Genomic DNA, 19,028 nt, shown 5'->3' with positions numbered 1-19,028 from the left:
GAACATTGTAACGCGCCAACATGTCAAAGTAATATCGCCAAACTCTGCACTTCTGAAGTTTTGATAAAAAGATGCTCAAATCTTAAAATTTATAAGTAATTTAGATAGAAATTATGTGCATTAAAAGTAAATACATTTATTCTTATCTAACCATTAGTTATTTCATCACCTTGTTCTCTTTACAATGAGATAAACATAACTTTATATGCACGCAAGTAAGTGATAATAAGGATAAATTCTAATAACTAACAACTATCCAAATTTTCAGCCATAATTTTAACATTTACTGTAACTGTGAAGTTTCTTATTGAAAAAAAGTAAGTAATGAACTTATTACATGCATTTATTAATACAGAACATAATTTTTTTGAGTCAGATAATTTTCACTCCGTGTAATTCCAATGGCGAATTTTCCACTCTCGCCTCCGGCGGTAAAGTTTTTCTGTCCACCAATCAGGAATCGTTTCTCCCTTGTCCACTCTCTTTTACTCTAGGCTCTCTAGGCGAGGTGATCCTAGCTTGGCTGCCGTGCTCGCCAGATCTTGCATGTCTGGATTTCTTTTTGTGGGGACAACTGGAGGCTCTTATGTATTAGACTTCCATTGAATCTGCAGAAGAACTGGTAGCAGAGCTTTCGGCCGCTGCAGAGAAAGTTCCTGATATGCCTGGTGTGTTTGAGAATGTTCGTCTACCTTTTCTTTACCGTTGTACTGCGTGCATTGCCGCTGCCGGCCACTGTTTTGAACACTTATTGTAATCACATGCCATTTAATTTGCTTTTATAACTTAACTTCATCATTCTTTGTGTGCTTTTGCCTCATATAAGAACATAAACTTTGACGCCCTCTAGCGGTTTTACGTTTTGTTTTCGACCATGCATTCTTTGATAAAAATTGTTTGCTTGGGTGTGTACTATCACTTTCTAAAATTTTGCCCATCTTTTTAGAATCATCCTGTATATGGGTGATTCTCACGAAATATGACAACTTACAGTCTTTTGCTTCAAGATCTAATACTATACTACTAAAAAACTTTTTTTTAAAATTTTAATAAATAGAATTGCTGTTAGCATTTAAAAATGACCTTGTACTAGCATTTACAGTTTTGTATATTTAAAAAGTTTAATTGAATTTCAAAATCTCATTTTCCTGGTACGTCACAAACAATCTATCCCATAATAACTAGCTTCAAAACTTCCCATAAATTTATCAATATCTAATTTTTTTTATCTCAACCGTTGTAAGCATTTCTAGAATCTATGCAGAGGGTATTATTTACAAAAACTTAGTTGAAAGTAATTTTTTCTGTCAATAATTTGTTTGTCACAAGAAAATCTGTCATTCTCCAGGCTACTTTTATTTATTGATTTATAACCAAAATAGATAGCACCAGCAATCAATATATTATGTTGATATATAGATTAGAATACCATCCTATCTGAACATGTCTTATTGCATGAATAAAGAACCAACTTTCTGGTTCAAAGCCTATTTCAAGTAATTTTTCAAGGTGAGTAGGTTTTTATGTTGTCATTTTCCTGTCTTCTTGAAATCAATAATAACATAAACTACATGGATTTACCTGAGTTATTTCAAGAAATCCTGCTGTTTTCTGCGGAATGTAAACATTTCAGACCGAAATGTTAAATTAAAGTTAAATGTTATATAATGGCAAATTGTCATTATCCGGGCTGTCATTTTCCCGGCTTATGAATGCTAGGACATTAAAACAGTTAAAACAAAATTTTTTAAACAGTTGAATGTAAAGAGAGAAAGCAAATATTTATCTAATACCAAGTTTATGTAAGATTGTAATATGCTGGAATGTAATCAAAATTTAATTCTGTGTATATCAGCAACAAAAACATTTTTGATTCTTTCTACAGTAGATAAAAGAATTAATTTAAGCAATTCATGGTCCCTCTAACTCAAAGGCTTAAGTTGAGTTACTTACTATTAGCTTAAAATGACAGTGTTTTTTTTTAAACTTCTAGAATAATATTTCATTTTCCTGGCATTCAAAATTTGGTGAATTTCTATTTTATTTCTTTTCTTGAGTAAATGTCAATAAACTACACTGCTGTCTGTAAGATCTTAATAAATGTAACTTAATAATTAAACAAAAAAATTAGATTATTTTGAAGATTTTAAATTTAAAGAAATTTTTTTTCCAAAGAATCACCCATAAGCCAATTTGTTATTCAAAACCATTTTGAATATAGGTGTATATTTAGTTCTCCAGGAAAATACGTATCCTTANATATTTATATATTCTTTGTTAATTTATATAATTTTTTCATGTGCAAATCCATTTCGGGCAAATCCGTGGTTTAAATTATATGCAAAACAGGCAATTCATGTTTCTATTTTCTATTTTTTTCTTAAATAAAAATTTTTATTTTCTAAAATTATTTATGGTCAACTTCTTTAAATTATCCAGTATACTATTACCTTGCGCAAATCCATTTCGAGCCCATCCTTGGTAACTAACAAATCAAACGCACTTTTGAATGCAAGCAATGCAGTAAGAAAGGCACTTTAAAACAAAACTCCTCTACTTACGCTCAATCTGCGCTTTTGTTTTCATATTTTGCAATCTGGCAATCTTGTTACGAAAATCTTTTTTTAAATCATTCTTGAAAAATTTCCCGTTCTTGTAAGTACATTTGAATTCGGTACTCGCTTTATTGGTTATGTTTTATTCTGTTTTTTCTTTTTCTTTTTATCTTATTTTATTTTCTGTTTTTACGTGCTACATTTTTATTTATTGTGTTCTATTTTATTTGTTGTATTTTTTGTAAAAATACAACAAACACTCAACAAACAACAATACAACAAACACTCTTTTTTGCAGGTATAATCGTGTGGGCTGATGAAAAGATTACATCTTTTATTTTCCGGATTTTTCAAAAAAATATTATCCTTTTTTTCCCAGTTGTTTGTTATTTTTTTAGTATTATTTTCCGTCCCTCCCTCCCCCTCCTTTTTTTCATATGTCTGTAATTTTCCATTGTTTTATCATTATTTATAAACTCAATAACACAATTTGCTTTTAACACCGATCAATTACCGGTTTGCTAACCGATAAATAACAATAACATAATTTTTTTGGTAAATAAAGCACAAGCAAAAGCAAATAATATTACGTACCTACATAATTACTGATGTTCCAAATACCGTAAAAAAGTCCTCTGCGAAAACCATCGTACCAGTTATTTGTACAAGCCAGAAGAATTGGCCAAGCCATTGACTGAAAAATGGCAAAATTAGCCATTACTGTACCAAAGTATTCGTAACTAGCAATATTCCATTTTTCAGCTAGTCCCAAAAATATAGCAAAACTTCCGGTCAGAAAACATCCAGCAGAAAGAAAATATCTTGGATTGATCATATCAGCAATAATACCACTTCCATATGAGGTTACCTAATAAACAGATATGACACTAACATACTAATAAATGAAGTGTTAAATAAACAATCTCAATAAACTGAATCGGAACTGATACCGCTTCCATATCAAGTTTCCTAATAAACACATATGACACTAGCATACTAATAACCGAAGTGTTAAATAAACAATCTTAAAAAACTGAACCAGAAAAATTTACTTGATTAATTACTTCATTGGCTTAGAAAAAAATATGAGATCGTAACAAAAGTCGACATGTTTCAAGCGCTTAGAAACAGGAGCCCATTCTCAGGATTTCCAGAAGTGAATGAAGAAATCAAACGTAAATTGCGAAATAAAACATTAACGAAAAATAGAAAATAAAGATGGAATAGCTGTGGTTGTTCAAAGGACAGAGTAAGGAGTTGGATTTAAGCGGTCCAGGCAAATATGCTCATACGCAGAGAAATTTGATGTCTCGCCGTTACGAAAGAACTCGCAAAGTATTTGAGGCCAAGCAGAAGGTGGACTCTCAGGCACAAGGCCCCGAGCAACGCTCGAAAAGGAGCACCACAAGTCGCGCCGGATGGCAAAGGAGGCAAGGAAGGGAAACACACTGCGCGATGAGGCCGGGTGGAAGCGGAGACGTCGAGTCTCGGCACCAGCCTGGATCGACGGCAGTCGAACGGCCACCAGGCCAGGTTAAATTACTAAAATCAATTTAAAACACGTTTCAAAAATACAAAATGTTGAGCGAAGCTCAAAATTGATATTACATGAGTCGCAGGAGTATGCCCTAAGGCTTACAAATCAGGAGTAGGTGGCCTAAGTTCTGTATCTCGTTCGTTTCTGAATCATGGACAGAGGACAGAGTAATCGCCTCCCAATGCGAAGATCCAGGTTTAAATCCCAGTGATGGATGATTAATACGAATTCTGCTCTCGGCCCGCACTTACCACACGTAATTTATTATTAATGGTAGACGGATGACGTAAACTATCATTAATGGTAGACGGATCATGGGTTAGAATGCACAATGGGCTATTGGCGGCGGTCTGGGAAACATCCCGGAGGATGATCCGAAGACATGCCATCACAATTCTGATCCTCTGCGGAGGGGATGGCACCCCCGCTTCGGTAGCCCGACGACCTGCGCGCGAAGTCGAGCACTTTACGGTAGCACAGTTTAACGAGGACCAATACCGCACACCCTCGGTCCCTACGCAGACTGATCCAAGTGGTCACCCACCCGCACACTGACAGCTGTCAGTGATGCTTGACTTCGGTGATCTGCTGGGAATCGTGTCTTAACGATCAGTCCACTGTGGGACAGGCGTTTCTTTGAAGTCTTACTTCGTGTGTTTGGTGGTTCATTATTTTTCAGGGCTTTTCTGGTAATGATTTTCTTATTTGTCTATCCATTATTGGGCCTCGGGGTACTGTCAGTTTTGGTTTTTCCACTGACAACAGAAAGGCTCCTGTCTGTTTGTAGACAGTGTGTCCCCTGAAGAAGTTCTGTCTTACAAACACACATAGATTCTATTTTATTTATTTTTCCTGCTTTAATGCTTGTTTGAATTTCGAAATTAAAATGAAGCAAGCTTGGTTTTAGCTACTTTAGGCGCTTTTCCATTTTGATTTAATGTTTTAATAATTAATTTATTCCTTTGTCTCTTTTTTGCTTTTGTAATATGTAATAGTTTAAAAACATTTATTAGTTTTTAATTTGAAGTATGACTACTTTACCGTACCGAAACCTAAGAGGACGCTATACTGCGGAAGAATCCCTTAATGACAAATTCTCCTCCACCTGCATGAGTAATTTAAAAAAAATTTTAAGTTTAGAGAAAAGTGATTTCATGTGAAATGAGAAAAGAACGAAGTTTCGAATGCTGAAAAATAATTTAAAAATGAAAACAAATCATGGTGGCATAACTCAGGATTAGGCAATGGAAAAATAATCCTGCAGTATTTTGCTTGCATTTTGGTATTTTGAAAATATTTTTTCAGTATTTCAAAGATAGTGGTTTACTCTAGGTTTACCTGAACTACACTTTTCTGTAAACTTTTATAAAGTACATATGGAGGTGGGGGCAGAATTTGCCATTCAATGTTTCTACCGTGATATAGAGTCCTCTTAACTATTTGAAGATCAAAAGGGAAGAACGGTTTTAAGTTCGTTTTTCGCAAGGAATGACGAATGGATCACCATCTGTTGCATTCTGAGGATTTCTAAGTTTTGACAAATCAATAACGTGGAAAAATGGTTCTCCCTGAGAGTTGTTACACAGTGATGATAGGCCGCACGGAAGAAACCATCTTCTGTCCACGCTTATACAAAGAGAATAAAGAAAAGCATAGTGAAGTAGTCGACAGGGAGTTTAAGCATTGATTGGAGGGAAATTTCGAGGAAACGCTTCCTTGCCCAATTTTCAGTTGTTGTTATTTTAATAACATAAAAAAACTGAAAATTTTGTCGTGAAATTTTTGGGGGATGTAAATAAAGACTTGTAATAATCGTGTATGTTCTTATTTTTACGATTTCAATCGAATGCTCACTCTTGAAAATTCTCAAACCTTGAAAATCGGTTTTCTCAAAAGCAGCGTTCGTGGACATAAGCCGTTCTTCCCCCTTGATCTTCATTTATGAACTTATAAAAAAATTGTTCAAAATGTAACTTACTCCACGAATAAGAAGAAACCCTGTTAATAGATTTCCCATCATATGCTCTACACTACGATCTGCATTTTTCCACCATCCACCTGAACACCAATTAGGGATGTAAGAGTAATTTGAATATGAAACTGCGGACAAATTGCATTCTACAGTTACTTTCATCTGCACTAGTGTTAAAGGCTTGCGAGATGCGGCAAAGCAGATGTGTACTGTGAAAGTTAGACATATTGTCAATATGCCGATGAAGCGATTCCTTCGGATCCTGTCTCGTGGTAAATAAGGTGCCAAAAGTCGAATGCACGGAGGCATACCACCAATCTCTTCTTTTTCCATTTGGAGCCAACAATGTCTAGTGTACATTAATAAAATAAAGAATAAAAGTGTACATTTCAGAAATAGCAATACAAACAAAAAATTAATCAATTGTAGAAGGTTTGTTGAGTATTGGAATAGATAAAGGAGAAAATAATGCAAAAACATACAGACACTATGAACGAACCTCAACTCCAAGGACTGGAGAAAATCGATTCTCCATTTTGTGCCTATAAAATGATTATTTAGAGAATTAAGCAATTTTATGTATTTTAGCTCATTTTCCTTAATTTTTATTACGTTTACTTTTTGTTTAACTTGTTTGTGTCGTGCAATAAGAATACTAAAAAAAATTGGAGTGGCATAAACAAACTCAGAATTTTTGAAAGTATGTATAAAAATTAAAACTGTTATGATTGCTCAAATGATAAGTCTGTGACAGCTTCAGAAATACAGTAACGATAGCAGTGTTAACATTTAGGAAGGTTGGGAATATAAAGGAAGGTTGGGAGAATGCCCGAAAGTTTGCGTGTAGATTAACCGATTCGCATGAGAGCATTTAAAGTAAATATAAAGTCCTACTAAAGATGGATGTGCCTAGAACAGAACAACTCGCATAGGAGTAGTGCGAATTTCAGCTACCCAAGGTAATTTCCAAGTTCCCATGCTCATAAAATGCTGCACAGATATCATGAATCGTAACTCTATGATTACCTTAAAATTTGCATTAACAGCATTACTGAACTAATAGAAATTATAGTGTTTGCTTGCTCTGATCTTGGTACATTTATTGATATTTATCTTGCACGAAAACTTTTGCATCATTTGCTCATAACTGTTTGTCGTAGATAGTGCTCGTCATTAACAATTCCTTTTATAAATATCAACAACAGCGTTATGCTCACATTCTAGGACTAAAAAGTCGTACAATTACGTGATCTAGACATACCCATCTTTCGCACGACTTAATCACTTAAAATATTCCCTTGGGAACCATTTATTCAATTGTAGGCTATCCATGTTTTCTTGTTGCTTTCATTAATTATCCCGAAATGTGATGCATCATTGCTGTTTTGTCCATCATTGCTTTAAATATGTTTTCGCAACAACACACTTCTGTTTTTTGAATGAGTGCCACGAATCGCAATTACTCTGAAATATAAAATGCCATTGCTGTAGAAATTTTAATTTTCGGTTAAAAAGACATAGCAACATGGGCCCCCAGCATTTTCATTATTTTTCCTCTTTTCTTATATTGCTCTGGTAGCGCTTCGCGCTCCCGTGCCACAAGTCCTGGGTTCGATCCTCGGGCCGGGCAAGGTTGACTCAACCTTTCATCCCTTCAGTGGGTCGATTAATGAGTACCAAGCATGCTTGGGAACTAAACACTGGGCGTTTCGCGCTAGGTTGATCACCTAACCGGAACATCTGCTCCTGCACCCCAGAACCCAAGGTCAAGAAAACTGAGATAAGCACAGAAGGCATTGGCCCTCTTTACGCTGTTGCGCCACTGAGTTTTTTTACTTTTTTTTAGAGGTTTTTCTTATATTGCTCTAAATCCTTAAATCTTTCTCGAGTTAATATCGGAATTTTCTATGGAGAATATTAATTAATTTTTGGCAAAAAAGATATAGCCACATGGGCTCGCAACACTTTTATTAATTGCCCGCCTAAGGAAGGCAGTTCGTTCAATGAGGTGACTTAACGCCTTACGACTCTGCATTCACGCTAGTAATGTTGTGGGTGAAAGTTATCGACAGTGTCAACCTTTGTCTATAAAAAGGAACCCCAACACAGAGTTAACATGCCTTATATACTAGTGAAATGGAATTGAAAAATCGTAGTGGTAGAACCGCTACAGTTCTCCCCCACCAGAATTTTATCTGTGATAGAATTTGATGAACGGATATACCTAGTTGTTTAATTGCTATTTTGTGAGGAGCAATCAGGAGAGTTGTATTAAAATCACCGGACTTTGAGTGCTGATCTAGAGATCTATAAATAAGTTTTCAGTCGTGGTTGCACTTGTGTTGACAATACTACTAGTGTGTATATAGGCCGACGTTGTGTGTGATCGAGACTGAGTAGCAATACCGTGATTAGGACAATGACGGAGTCACAAATAACAAGTCAACTGTTCAAAACGGACCATCTATCGAAGTAGGCGAGTTCAGATCATGACCGCAGGTCGCCAATGTGGGGGCTGGTGTTATCGACAATGTCAACCTTCATCTATGAAAAGGTACCCCAACATACTAATAAGTTAGTTAACATGTCTTACATACTAGTGAATAGGAATTGAATAATTGTATTGGTAGAAACGCTACAATGTCTTTGACGACGTTGCTCTGAATCTTTAAATTTTTCACGAATTCATGTCGAAAGTTTCAATAGATAAAATTCCTATCAAACCGAAACTGAAGCATTAGATTACTTAATATTTGGCACTGCAACAATTTTACGAGAAATTCCTCTCGCTTTTCTAAACATACGAACATACGACTTCCACTTTATCTGCAACAAAATAGCAATACAAGGATTTACTATAAACAAAGATTTTAAAAATTCATTATTATTCTTTTCTGTGTTATGTTAAAATTGCTTTAAGCTATTAGCATAAAAATAATTAACTTGTATTTCTTGTTTTCACTTAGCAAGTTCATGAATCCTCAGTACTAGAACTTTCAAAAACACTTAGCAGAACTTTAGGAGACTTTATATTTAGGTGAGTAATACTACTCATAAATTAATAATAAGGCATTAGTGCAAAAATACTAGTCATTTATCACAATTATTAAAAATTAGAACTATGCAAAATATAAATATAAAAATTGGTTAAAGAGTAGAATTGGGGGGCTCTTTAATATTTGGCGATATGAAAGCATGTCTATGAATATAAATATGAAAATAAACAACAACTAAAAAACAATCACATAACTCAACATTTTCTCAGGGAAATCTGTAATTGAACTGACATTAAAAACAATTGTACAAAAAGAAAAACTTACAAAATGTTTCAAATAGCTTAAAGTTAAAATGTATTTAACGAATGTCTTTAAAGTACTTAACCTTTTTTAAGGTTAATTTAACAATACTGTAGCTTTTTTCTGTAAAGTTGTTTACAAAATAAGCTCTTGAGACGGTTTTGAGATCATGGTCATAAATAAATAAAATCTTGCTGAAATCTGAAAAATAAAATTGTGCTTATTATAACCCGGTACATTAATAACTTTTACTAGATTTCATAGCAAGCGTAAGGTTGGGTTCACAGTAAGAGCCGACGTCAACGTCTCGGCTTACAGCGTCCTCTGCGTAAGAGCATAGAGTAGATTTATAAAAAAATTTTGTCGAGAGCACGTGCGCAGAGGATGCAAGAAGCTGAGAAACTGCATAGTGAATCTGATAAAATAAAATGGTAAAAAATATATAAACAAATTTATTTTTATATTACTGTCACACAACGTTACCACACTATTGATTTATTTTTAAAAATTAGAACACATAAAAAAATACTTAGTAATTGACAGTGTCCACTTTAATGTTTCAGCATGCCAGCTAGTGAAAAAGGGTGTAAGACACCGTGGTGGCGTTCGTTCAGTATTTCTGACAAAGACATTGCACGGTGTGCATCAATTTAAACAATTAATTGCGGCCACAGTGTGATACGTCTAACAGAAAATCCATTTGAATACCTTCAACTAAGATTGAATCATTCAGAATGAGAAAGATCGTCCAAGTGAATGTGGCTGAGATTATCTCAAAAAAAATTTCGCGAGAGGAAAGAACTTCAAACGACAATAACAGCTGTCCGAGGGTTCGGTATAGATCATCTTACAGGCAACAAATCACATGACAACAGACTACTGGACCTCCTATATTTGCTATTATCAAGGCCAGAACGATGCACATGGGTGGTTGATTGGTATGGTGTGTGCTATTAACGCCAGCTAATCGGAGGCTGAGGTACCGAGTACCGTTCTGGGGTACCGAGTACACCAGATCTTGAAAGATAAGGTTTGGGGTCTAGTATTCTGTACAAATGATAGGAAATTTAAGCCTATCTATGATTCTGGGAGCGTATTCATCTGAATAGAATGGTTCAATAAAGTTCCTTCTTATCCTTTGAATTTCATTTTGTTCAGTTTTGTGTACTTTTTCCCAGCGCCCGACGTTACAATAAAAAACTCGCCTCTTTAACTTTTTACGCCTCGTCAGAGAATATTTCTCACAAAAGCAAAAAAGATTTCTATTCTCGCGCTTTCAAAGAAAGGCTTTAATAATCTGGCTATGCGCTTGAAGCATGTCAACTTTTATGTTATTTCTTATTTGTTTATTTCAGAAGGGGTTTCTTTATACTTGATTGAAAACTCAATAAGTTTTCAATCAAGTAAAACCGATTAGGAGTTAGGCAGAAATGAAAAGTTCAAAACAAACAGACATTATCCTCTATTATGGTGAAAAACTGTGGGCAACTGCACCTTTTATATGAAAATAAAAAATTGTTGAATCTATATGGAGTTTTTATTTCAAGACAGAAACTTTCCAAAGCGTCCTCGTATTTGAAATAAATCTCTTGATAAAAAAAATTCGTAACCAATTCTAAAAACTTTAAAAAACCCTAATTTAATATTGTAAATTCCACTTTTTCAAAAATTTCCCCATCAAGAAATAAGAAAACACACCTGTCTAATTTCTCATGCGTTGAACTAAATATATTTCATATTTCCCCATTATCTATTTCTTCTACAATCAAAGGATTCAATTTTAATCTCCTTCGAATAAAACAACAGACACAATCAGTTTTCTATAAGAAAATAGTTTATTCATTACAAGAGTAGGAAAAGATTTTCAACAATCAACATGTTATGAAATGATAAATAAACAATTTGTGATATAAACTATAAAAGATTTTATAATTTGAAGCAGAAGTCAAAAAATATCCAACTTTTTCAATACTAATTAAAAAAAGCTGAGTCATTTTGATTTTTAGAATCTTGCTTTAAAAATATTAATTTCCTGAAAGGCGGAATGAATAAGAATGAATATCAGGGAAAATCTATCATTTTTGTTCTATTTTCTTTGCTTTTTTAGAGAAAAAAAAATACTATGCTTAGCAATGAGTGTGAAGATGTGTTAATGGTATGTAAAGATTTTATATTTTAAAAAAATTTCTGAAAAAGAAAAAAAAAATTGCGGTCAAAAACATAAATTTTCATTTTTCTAAAAGTGTATATACAAAAACAAATTTTAGTCTTAAAAAAATATAAAGCAAATGTAAAGTAAAACAAAAGTGTCAAAATTAAAATAATCAAATAATAAAAATGTCAAATTTTAAATACGTCAAAAGTAAAATAAAATTATATATAATGACATATAACATTCAAGTCTGCAGAAATTTAACAGAAAACCTTAATTTTAATTATTAAAAAACAGATTTTCAATTTTCAGACTAATATTTAGGTTACTCAAGTAGATTCTGGAGGTAAAATTTAATTATGATTTTTATTACTCTTACTTTACATTTTTGAGCTTGAAGATTAAAATTTGTTTTATTTTTAATTTAAGCTGCTTTGAAAATTTTTAAAATTTACATCTTTGATCACAAAAAAAAACTTAAGACTAAATTGAGAGAGTCCAAAATATTTTAAAACTTGGCTAAGAAAAGCATGTTTTTTATCACATCTCAAATGGAAAACAATCACAGACAACATTTACAAAATTAGCTTTTGAGTAACGCTTGAACTTTCTCAGCAATAAGGGCAGCGTATAACAATAGCGTCTTGAATCTTGATACATATATTCAATTTTCATTTTTTATATATATATTCAATACAAACTTTATTTTTTCACTGATTCTTAAAGTTTGTTTTGAGGTTCTAAGGTCGAAAAAAAAGTTCTCTTATATAAAGCAAAATCGCACAGTGCAATATTTCAATGAAATGCAAACAATCGCACCAAAATATATACCTGACATATCCATTTAAATTCGTAATAATGCGTTAGGGGGAAAAAGCGTGTACGGCAATAACTACAATTATTATGAATTTGAGCAAATGTATACCACTGTCATTATTATAGATAGATAAACTTGCAACAAAAATTCGTTAATTCTTTTCTTGGAATTTTAATTTGCACGTCATTTTAAAAATTCGGCGATGAAAGCAAACGTCAATGCAAAAATACATTTGTAACTTCATAGTGTAAATAAACACTAGAGTATGAAAACTAAAACTTTTCTGAGTAGAAAACTTTTCAGAGATAGAAACCTAAATATAAAACTTGCAAAAAAAATAATAACTTTAAAATCAATATCTGTTCACAAATAACGCTTAAAAGGCAATTAGAAACAAATCTTAATAACGTCGTTTAAGATACAACAAACTAAAATTATTAAAATAAATTGTACTTTCTTGTATTTGAAAATAAATTGTAATTCTTAAAACGCTATTAAACTTAACTCGTATTAAAAACAATGATATAAAATATTTTCAGTACACACTGCGTATTTGTTTACAAAATAATAACAAATCACGATTATGAGCGAACATAATCTCTTTGCAATCAATTTATATATAGCAGGGGTGATTGTGAGCCCAACTCAAAAATCCTGAAAATTTCTCCAATAAAATCATTAATTACGTATTGCAAAAAATTAACGTCTTTATAAATTTAAATCATTGATATTTTCAAAACATGAAATTCTAAATAAATTATATGCAGCATAATTTAAATGAATAATTATGCATACATTTACTTTTATCCCTAATCACATTTATTATTCTACTAGAAAAAATATTTCCAAATGAAAGAGATGCCAAGTACAAATTCGAGTTCTATTATTTCTAAATAAAACATAAATGTTTTTTAATACATAAATGTGATCAATAATTTCTTGAAACTTTTGGACCTCGGATTTCCGGAAACTTCCGGATCGCGTTTACCGAAAAATCCGAATTTTTTCCGGAGCACAATCATCTCTGATATAGAGAGAAGGATACATTTTAAAACTATTTTAATAAACAAGTTTTAAAAAGAAAAATTCAATATTTTTTAGATATTTCAGGACGTAATTATATGCAAATTTTTAGCCCTAGCACACTAATTTTGAACAGTGGCTGAAAAACAAAGACAAAAAGCTAATCTTTCAGCTTTGATCAAGCAATGATCACTGAAAATGATCAATTTTGAATTTATTACAAGCAAATAAAGCATAAGCACCAGCATTATTAGTCTGTGGTTAAGCATTTAAAATAAACTAATATTTAAGGATAGGCTTAAGGATCCCTTCAAAACTTTAAAAGTGGAGCAATTATTTAATTTTTTAAGCAATAAAACTAAATATTTGCATTAAAATCAAGGGACTACTATAGTGAAACTTTTCTAGGAGCCAGCATGTTTTGTTATGAAAATATCGTAATAGGTTTTTGCTCTCATATTTTTTAATATTAGGAGCCAGCTACGCTTGTTTAATCTCCATGGCGATCAGGTACCCCAAATTAAAGTCGAAGAATTTTTCCAAATAGCAAGCTGAGAAGATTTGAAAGATTAAATGCACACTATACATCCTTAAATTTGATACAAAGAAGTATAAAATAAACATTACAATTACTTCATTTTCAACTAATGTAGAAGCCATGGATGAAACTAAACCAGAAAGAGAAAAATGCATCGTAATGCTCGAAATGAGTGGATAGAATGTTCAATATCGAGTTTATATTGTTGTACAGTTCTTTGCTTTCACTTAATTGCAACATAGAAAAATAAATTCGATCTTTAATTTCTATTTTTTATATAATTACAACATTAAAGAAAAAACAACAGTATAAGGTTTCTCGTAATGACCACCTTTAATGTAAATTTTTAGACTCCTTATTTAAAATGACGAAAAAAATGCACTTATTAGGGGTGAGAAACACCTCCAAGTTGCATGGGACAATGCAAAATGACTCTGGGTATTTTCACTCCGCCTTTCCCACTGGTGATTCGTCAGATTTCGATAGCATTTTTCCACCTTACTTATCAAATTTTCGACCCCTAATGTGTATGTTATGGTAAAAAAAAACCGAAGTTAAATTCTGAGTTTTATCGGTAAAACCTAGTTTTTACCAAAGTGACTTGGTTCAAGGTATGCTTTGTTATGATTCCATTTCCACCTTTTTACCAAATAGTTGCGGTAAAAGAGTAACCAAGCCACTTTGGAAAACTTGGCTTCTACCCAGTGGCTTGACAAAATTCAGAAGTAAGCTTTAATATGATTTCATTTCGGCCAACCATTTTACCAAGCTTTTGCGATAAAAACTGAAGTTTACCAAACTCTTTTTAACAGACGAAAAAAAAAACCTAAAATATACCAGGCAGCTTTTACAGTGTACTTCTCAGACTTAGTTTTTGACAAGGATACTAAAACATATATCCAAGACAGTCATTGCAAAATATATCCTGTATATTGTATTGCAAACACAATTATACTCAAATAATATGTTTTAAAAACTGAGAGGTCGTGCCCTACTTCATGAAAAGTAACCCACTTCTGCCATAAAAGTCTTCTATGACTAGAAGGAATATATCAATGAGGAAGATATCAATTTATTTCTTTTAAAATATATTCATCTGTTCAATTAGATAGGCTTTAAAACAGTTTAAACTTCACAATCCTTATGCATTCATATTTAAACATTTCTGCTGGTTCTTTCGTCAACGTTTTGAACAACGCTAGTAGATCACAGGTTCGAACATTTTTCAGTAGACCCAAAGTCACAAATTTCAGTTCACGCTAACACCATAGAGAGGTGTTTCCTGAGGAATGAAGTGAATTCCCTGGCTCAGACTTTTCTGTCTCACATGCTACAAAAGAAAGAAAATAGTCATTAGAAAGCAGTGTATTTGTCGATAATTTAATGCAGAACAGAAAGAAACACAACAGTTATTAATCCCCTGAAAGTTAGACCCGACCTTTTCCGAAATCTCGGAGTCCGTCAAAATGATTACAGTTATGCATATTATATATATATATACATACAATGTATTTGTTTTTAAGAACCACAATATTAGATTATTCGAAAACTCAAACACATATAAAGAGTTGTGGAATGATTGAGGGGAAAATTTATAGCATTTAAGTGGTTGCAAAACCAGGTGGATGCTCTGATGATAAGTTAACTATAACAGTTTTGAGGGACCACTAGACGCCCAGCGAAATATCAGTACAATTTTGTCCAATGGCTCAACTCTTGGCGGGTAAAATTTTAAAAAATCTAGTAAGTGTGCAAGACTTACTAGCGTCAACATTTCCACTTTTATCAAAGTATTTATTTTATCACTTTTATACATATATATATATATACACATATATATATATACATATATATATATACACATATATATATTCTTTCAATACTAAGTGGTCAAGAAGTTTTTATTAGATAAGAAGCGTTAAGAGCTATACTGGAATAAGTCCAAAAGTAAATATAAAAAAGTTACTTCTTTCTGTTTTATATTTGTATATGCTGCATAATTTCATGGCTAAAACTTTATATCTATGCTACTTATATGCTTGTATTTTATATATATAAAATTTTATATAATTTATCTATATATATATAAAATTAATTTTAAAAAACGGTACTCTGAACTGAAAACCATAACCATTTTTTAATTAAAATGTTAACTAAACGAAGAAATATATATATTTAATTGAATAAACAAACTACCACTTTTTTTTATTCTCCTTTGGAAATCTTGTTGTATTAACGCTTAATGGGCCAATGCCGCCATATAAGCGGCATGTCATTTCTACTTACTGCTTACAATGTCGCGACAAAGGTCAATAATTTATTATTTTATCACCCTTATTGTTATTAGATTTACAAATTAAATAATTATAATTGATAACGTAATTATACCTGGTGGGAACGAAACTTGAAATGCTTAACTTTAATACTGTACTCAGTTAAGGGTTTATTATAGTCTTCTATGTTTACAATAGTAAAGGGTTAAAGAAGATGCAATATAAATGCGATATCATTATTAAAGAAAATATTAATTAAAAAGAAAGATTAATGAGATAACTCATATTAATTACTATAACAAATATAATATTAAACTAAAACTTTAACAAATATTGGTAAGGAGAAAATTCTAAAAATTATTAACGTGTATGATTAAACAATTCTATTGAAGATATATACTAGAGATTATCAATAAAAGAAAAAAAAAATTATTTAAACTTGAACACTTTTCACCTAGCTAAACATTTAGTGATACAGGAACAACATTCCAGATTTGGATTATCTACCTATTTCTTACTATAATTATTACTAAGTTTATCTAATTATTATAAACTCCAAATTATTACCTAGTTAAACGATTAATTTAGACAATTCTATTATTCACGCCCTCTACTTTTAAGAGAAAAATCAATCTACTAATTCTTTTGTATAACCACTCTGAAAAAGGAAAATTTTACTCAATGATAAATCTTAGATCAATGTAAATTTAAAAAAAAAACATTTATTTAGAAAAAAGTTGGGAATTGAGACGGTACAGCTATGCTTTATTATTTTTTTCGCATACTTAAAATTAAATAGTTAAGTAGTGCTTAAAATTAACGGTTGTCCTTTTGAACCAAGACCACAATAAAATAATTAGTGATCCCTCTTACAAGCGATTAATCACTGGAAATCAAGAAAAGGAATGTGATTTGGTTTGATGCTTTAGTCTGTGCTTCTGCCATAAAATTAATCTGTATTTCTGCATCATAATACGTATTCTCTGCATTTTTCATTTTAATGATATTCTCTTTACTTTTGATAATCAATATAGTGTTCTACAAGTAGTAAATATGTAACATTAAGCTAGTTCATTAAAAACAATATTTCTAGTCATATTTAATAAATTTACAAAAAAATTTTAAATTCTTCCGTTTAAACGGAAGATTTCATTCAGATATTTCAAGTGTTAGTACATTTTATAATTCACTGTTTTACTTTTTAATTAATAAATTTGATTTATAAGACTTTGAGCAACTATTTCAGAACTATCCTAATAAGGACACAAGACCAGATTATCGGGCAATGAAGTTTTAATGAGCTAACCGAAAGTGCTTAGGCTAATTTTGAATTTACTAATGCTTAAAATACAGCAAAGACTTACGAGTTGACATTCATGAATGTTGCATTCGTAAATTTTTATAACATATATATATAACAGGGGCATAAGAACGGAACAGTGAAAATACGTTGTATTAGTTAAATCTCTTACATACAGATCCTTTGAACTAGTGATGAAATTTTTTTCTTCATATTTATCCCAAGTAAGTCAACGTTACAAACATAATATAACATATTGTATGAGGATTACGTTAAGAACGTAATATTGTATGCGGGAGTACGTCAAAAGACATCTATGAAAACTTATTGAATTGTTTAATTGTCATTTCTACGATTATACCAAGATTTAAAAAATAAAAACAAAACTATTTCATTTCCAAAGATCGCAAATATAAAGAATTCAGATTGCTCAACGTAAAATGTTTCAAATTGAAGTTATAACAACAAGTTTGCGCAAACATTGTTAAAATTTTGTCAAGTACTTCTTTAAATTTCAATCTATAACAGGCGAATTATATTTGTTTGAAAATGCATACCTGCTAACTTATAATCTATTCGAGGATCATTTTGTCAGGTAGTAGTAAAATAAAAATGACAGCCTTAGGCAGAAATATATTTTAGAATGCGTAAAAGCTTTAACACACCATCGTAAAATTATCATATTTTTATTCATGTATACATACTTGCCAACTTTTATGCTTTTCAACTAAGTGTTTTCTTAGTGGTAGGAAAAAGCTAATTCAATTGCGTTAGTAAGCTGGTGTATATGATAGCAAGCTATACGTACTATACATATGTTTCAATTATTAAAATTAATGGTAGTCAAAATCATTTTAAACCAAATTCATTTAAAGAAAAATAAAATGCGGTTAGATAAATTTTGCCACCATATTAAATATAAAATCTTTCGGAAAAACCGAAAGCATTGGCATAGATATATTCAATCAGTTTCCTTTAGAGTCATTAAGATTAAACTTAGTAAGAAGAAATTCCGAGCTTTAGACCATGTTGTTTTATAACCGTCGTTGAACAGTCTACCAAATTTTAAGTTTACGATAACCTATGTTTAACATCGTAGCCTTTTGACTTTGGAACCCAATCCAGAAGACAAGAGAACTCCTGGATCAAGTATTGATAGAAATTTGTCTTCGTGGAGGACTTTTTTTGATGGGACTAGCCCGCAATAACATTACATGGTGAGGGAAACCACGAAAACCTTCCACGGTTAGCCTGACAAAAAGGGGAGTCTAACCCATGATTCGTCTACCACTGAAGATATTTTACATCAGTCAGGGTCAGTGCGAGCCGGGTGCGGAATTCTTATCGACTAGCTATCGCGGGGATTCGAACGCGGGTCTCCTCGTTGTGAGGCGAGTGCTTTATCCCATGAACCAGAAAGGCTCTAAACCGTTTTATTTTAAAATAGATATAAATCAGTAATTATAATATCAAAACACAATTAAAAATCACTCGAGATAATATCTCATGTATCATAAATTTTTTTTCTTTTCAAAATAATATATTAATAAAAATATTTATATTTG

General features: G+C 31.8%; 2 protein-coding genes across 7 annotated transcripts in view; both read right to left on the bottom strand.

Annotated features, from left to right (window-relative positions):
- The window catches only part of LOC107446543 (glucose-6-phosphate exchanger SLC37A2), a gene marked incomplete in the record, with an annotated part of 16,749 nt that extends 7,095 nt beyond the window's left edge, over positions 1–9,654 (bottom strand). Inside the window, 3 exon segments of the mRNA XM_043050445.2 lie at positions 3,150–3,423; positions 6,071–6,413; positions 9,385–9,654. Coding sequence (XP_042906379.2) covers positions 3,150–3,423; positions 6,071–6,397 — 601 coding nt within the window.
- Positions 9,655–11,176: 1,522 nt separating this feature from the next.
- The window catches only part of LOC107446550 (cyclin-K), a 75,831-nt gene continuing 67,979 nt past the window's right edge, over positions 11,177–19,028 (bottom strand). For all 6 annotated transcript variants that reach the window (XM_071185680.1, XM_071185676.1, XM_071185675.1 and 3 more), the window contains one exon: positions 11,177–15,220. In XM_071185680.1, the coding sequence (XP_071041781.1) occupies positions 15,214–15,220 (7 nt within the window). In that variant the 3' untranslated portion in view covers positions 11,177–15,213. The remainder of the gene's footprint in view (positions 15,221–19,028) is intronic.

The sequence above is a fragment of the Parasteatoda tepidariorum genome, chromosome 9, assembly GCF_043381705.1.
Source record: "Parasteatoda tepidariorum isolate YZ-2023 chromosome 9, CAS_Ptep_4.0, whole genome shotgun sequence".
Taxonomy (NCBI): Eukaryota; Metazoa; Arthropoda; class Arachnida; order Araneae; family Theridiidae; genus Parasteatoda; species Parasteatoda tepidariorum.
This window is presented reverse-complemented; position numbering and strand designations above follow the sequence as displayed.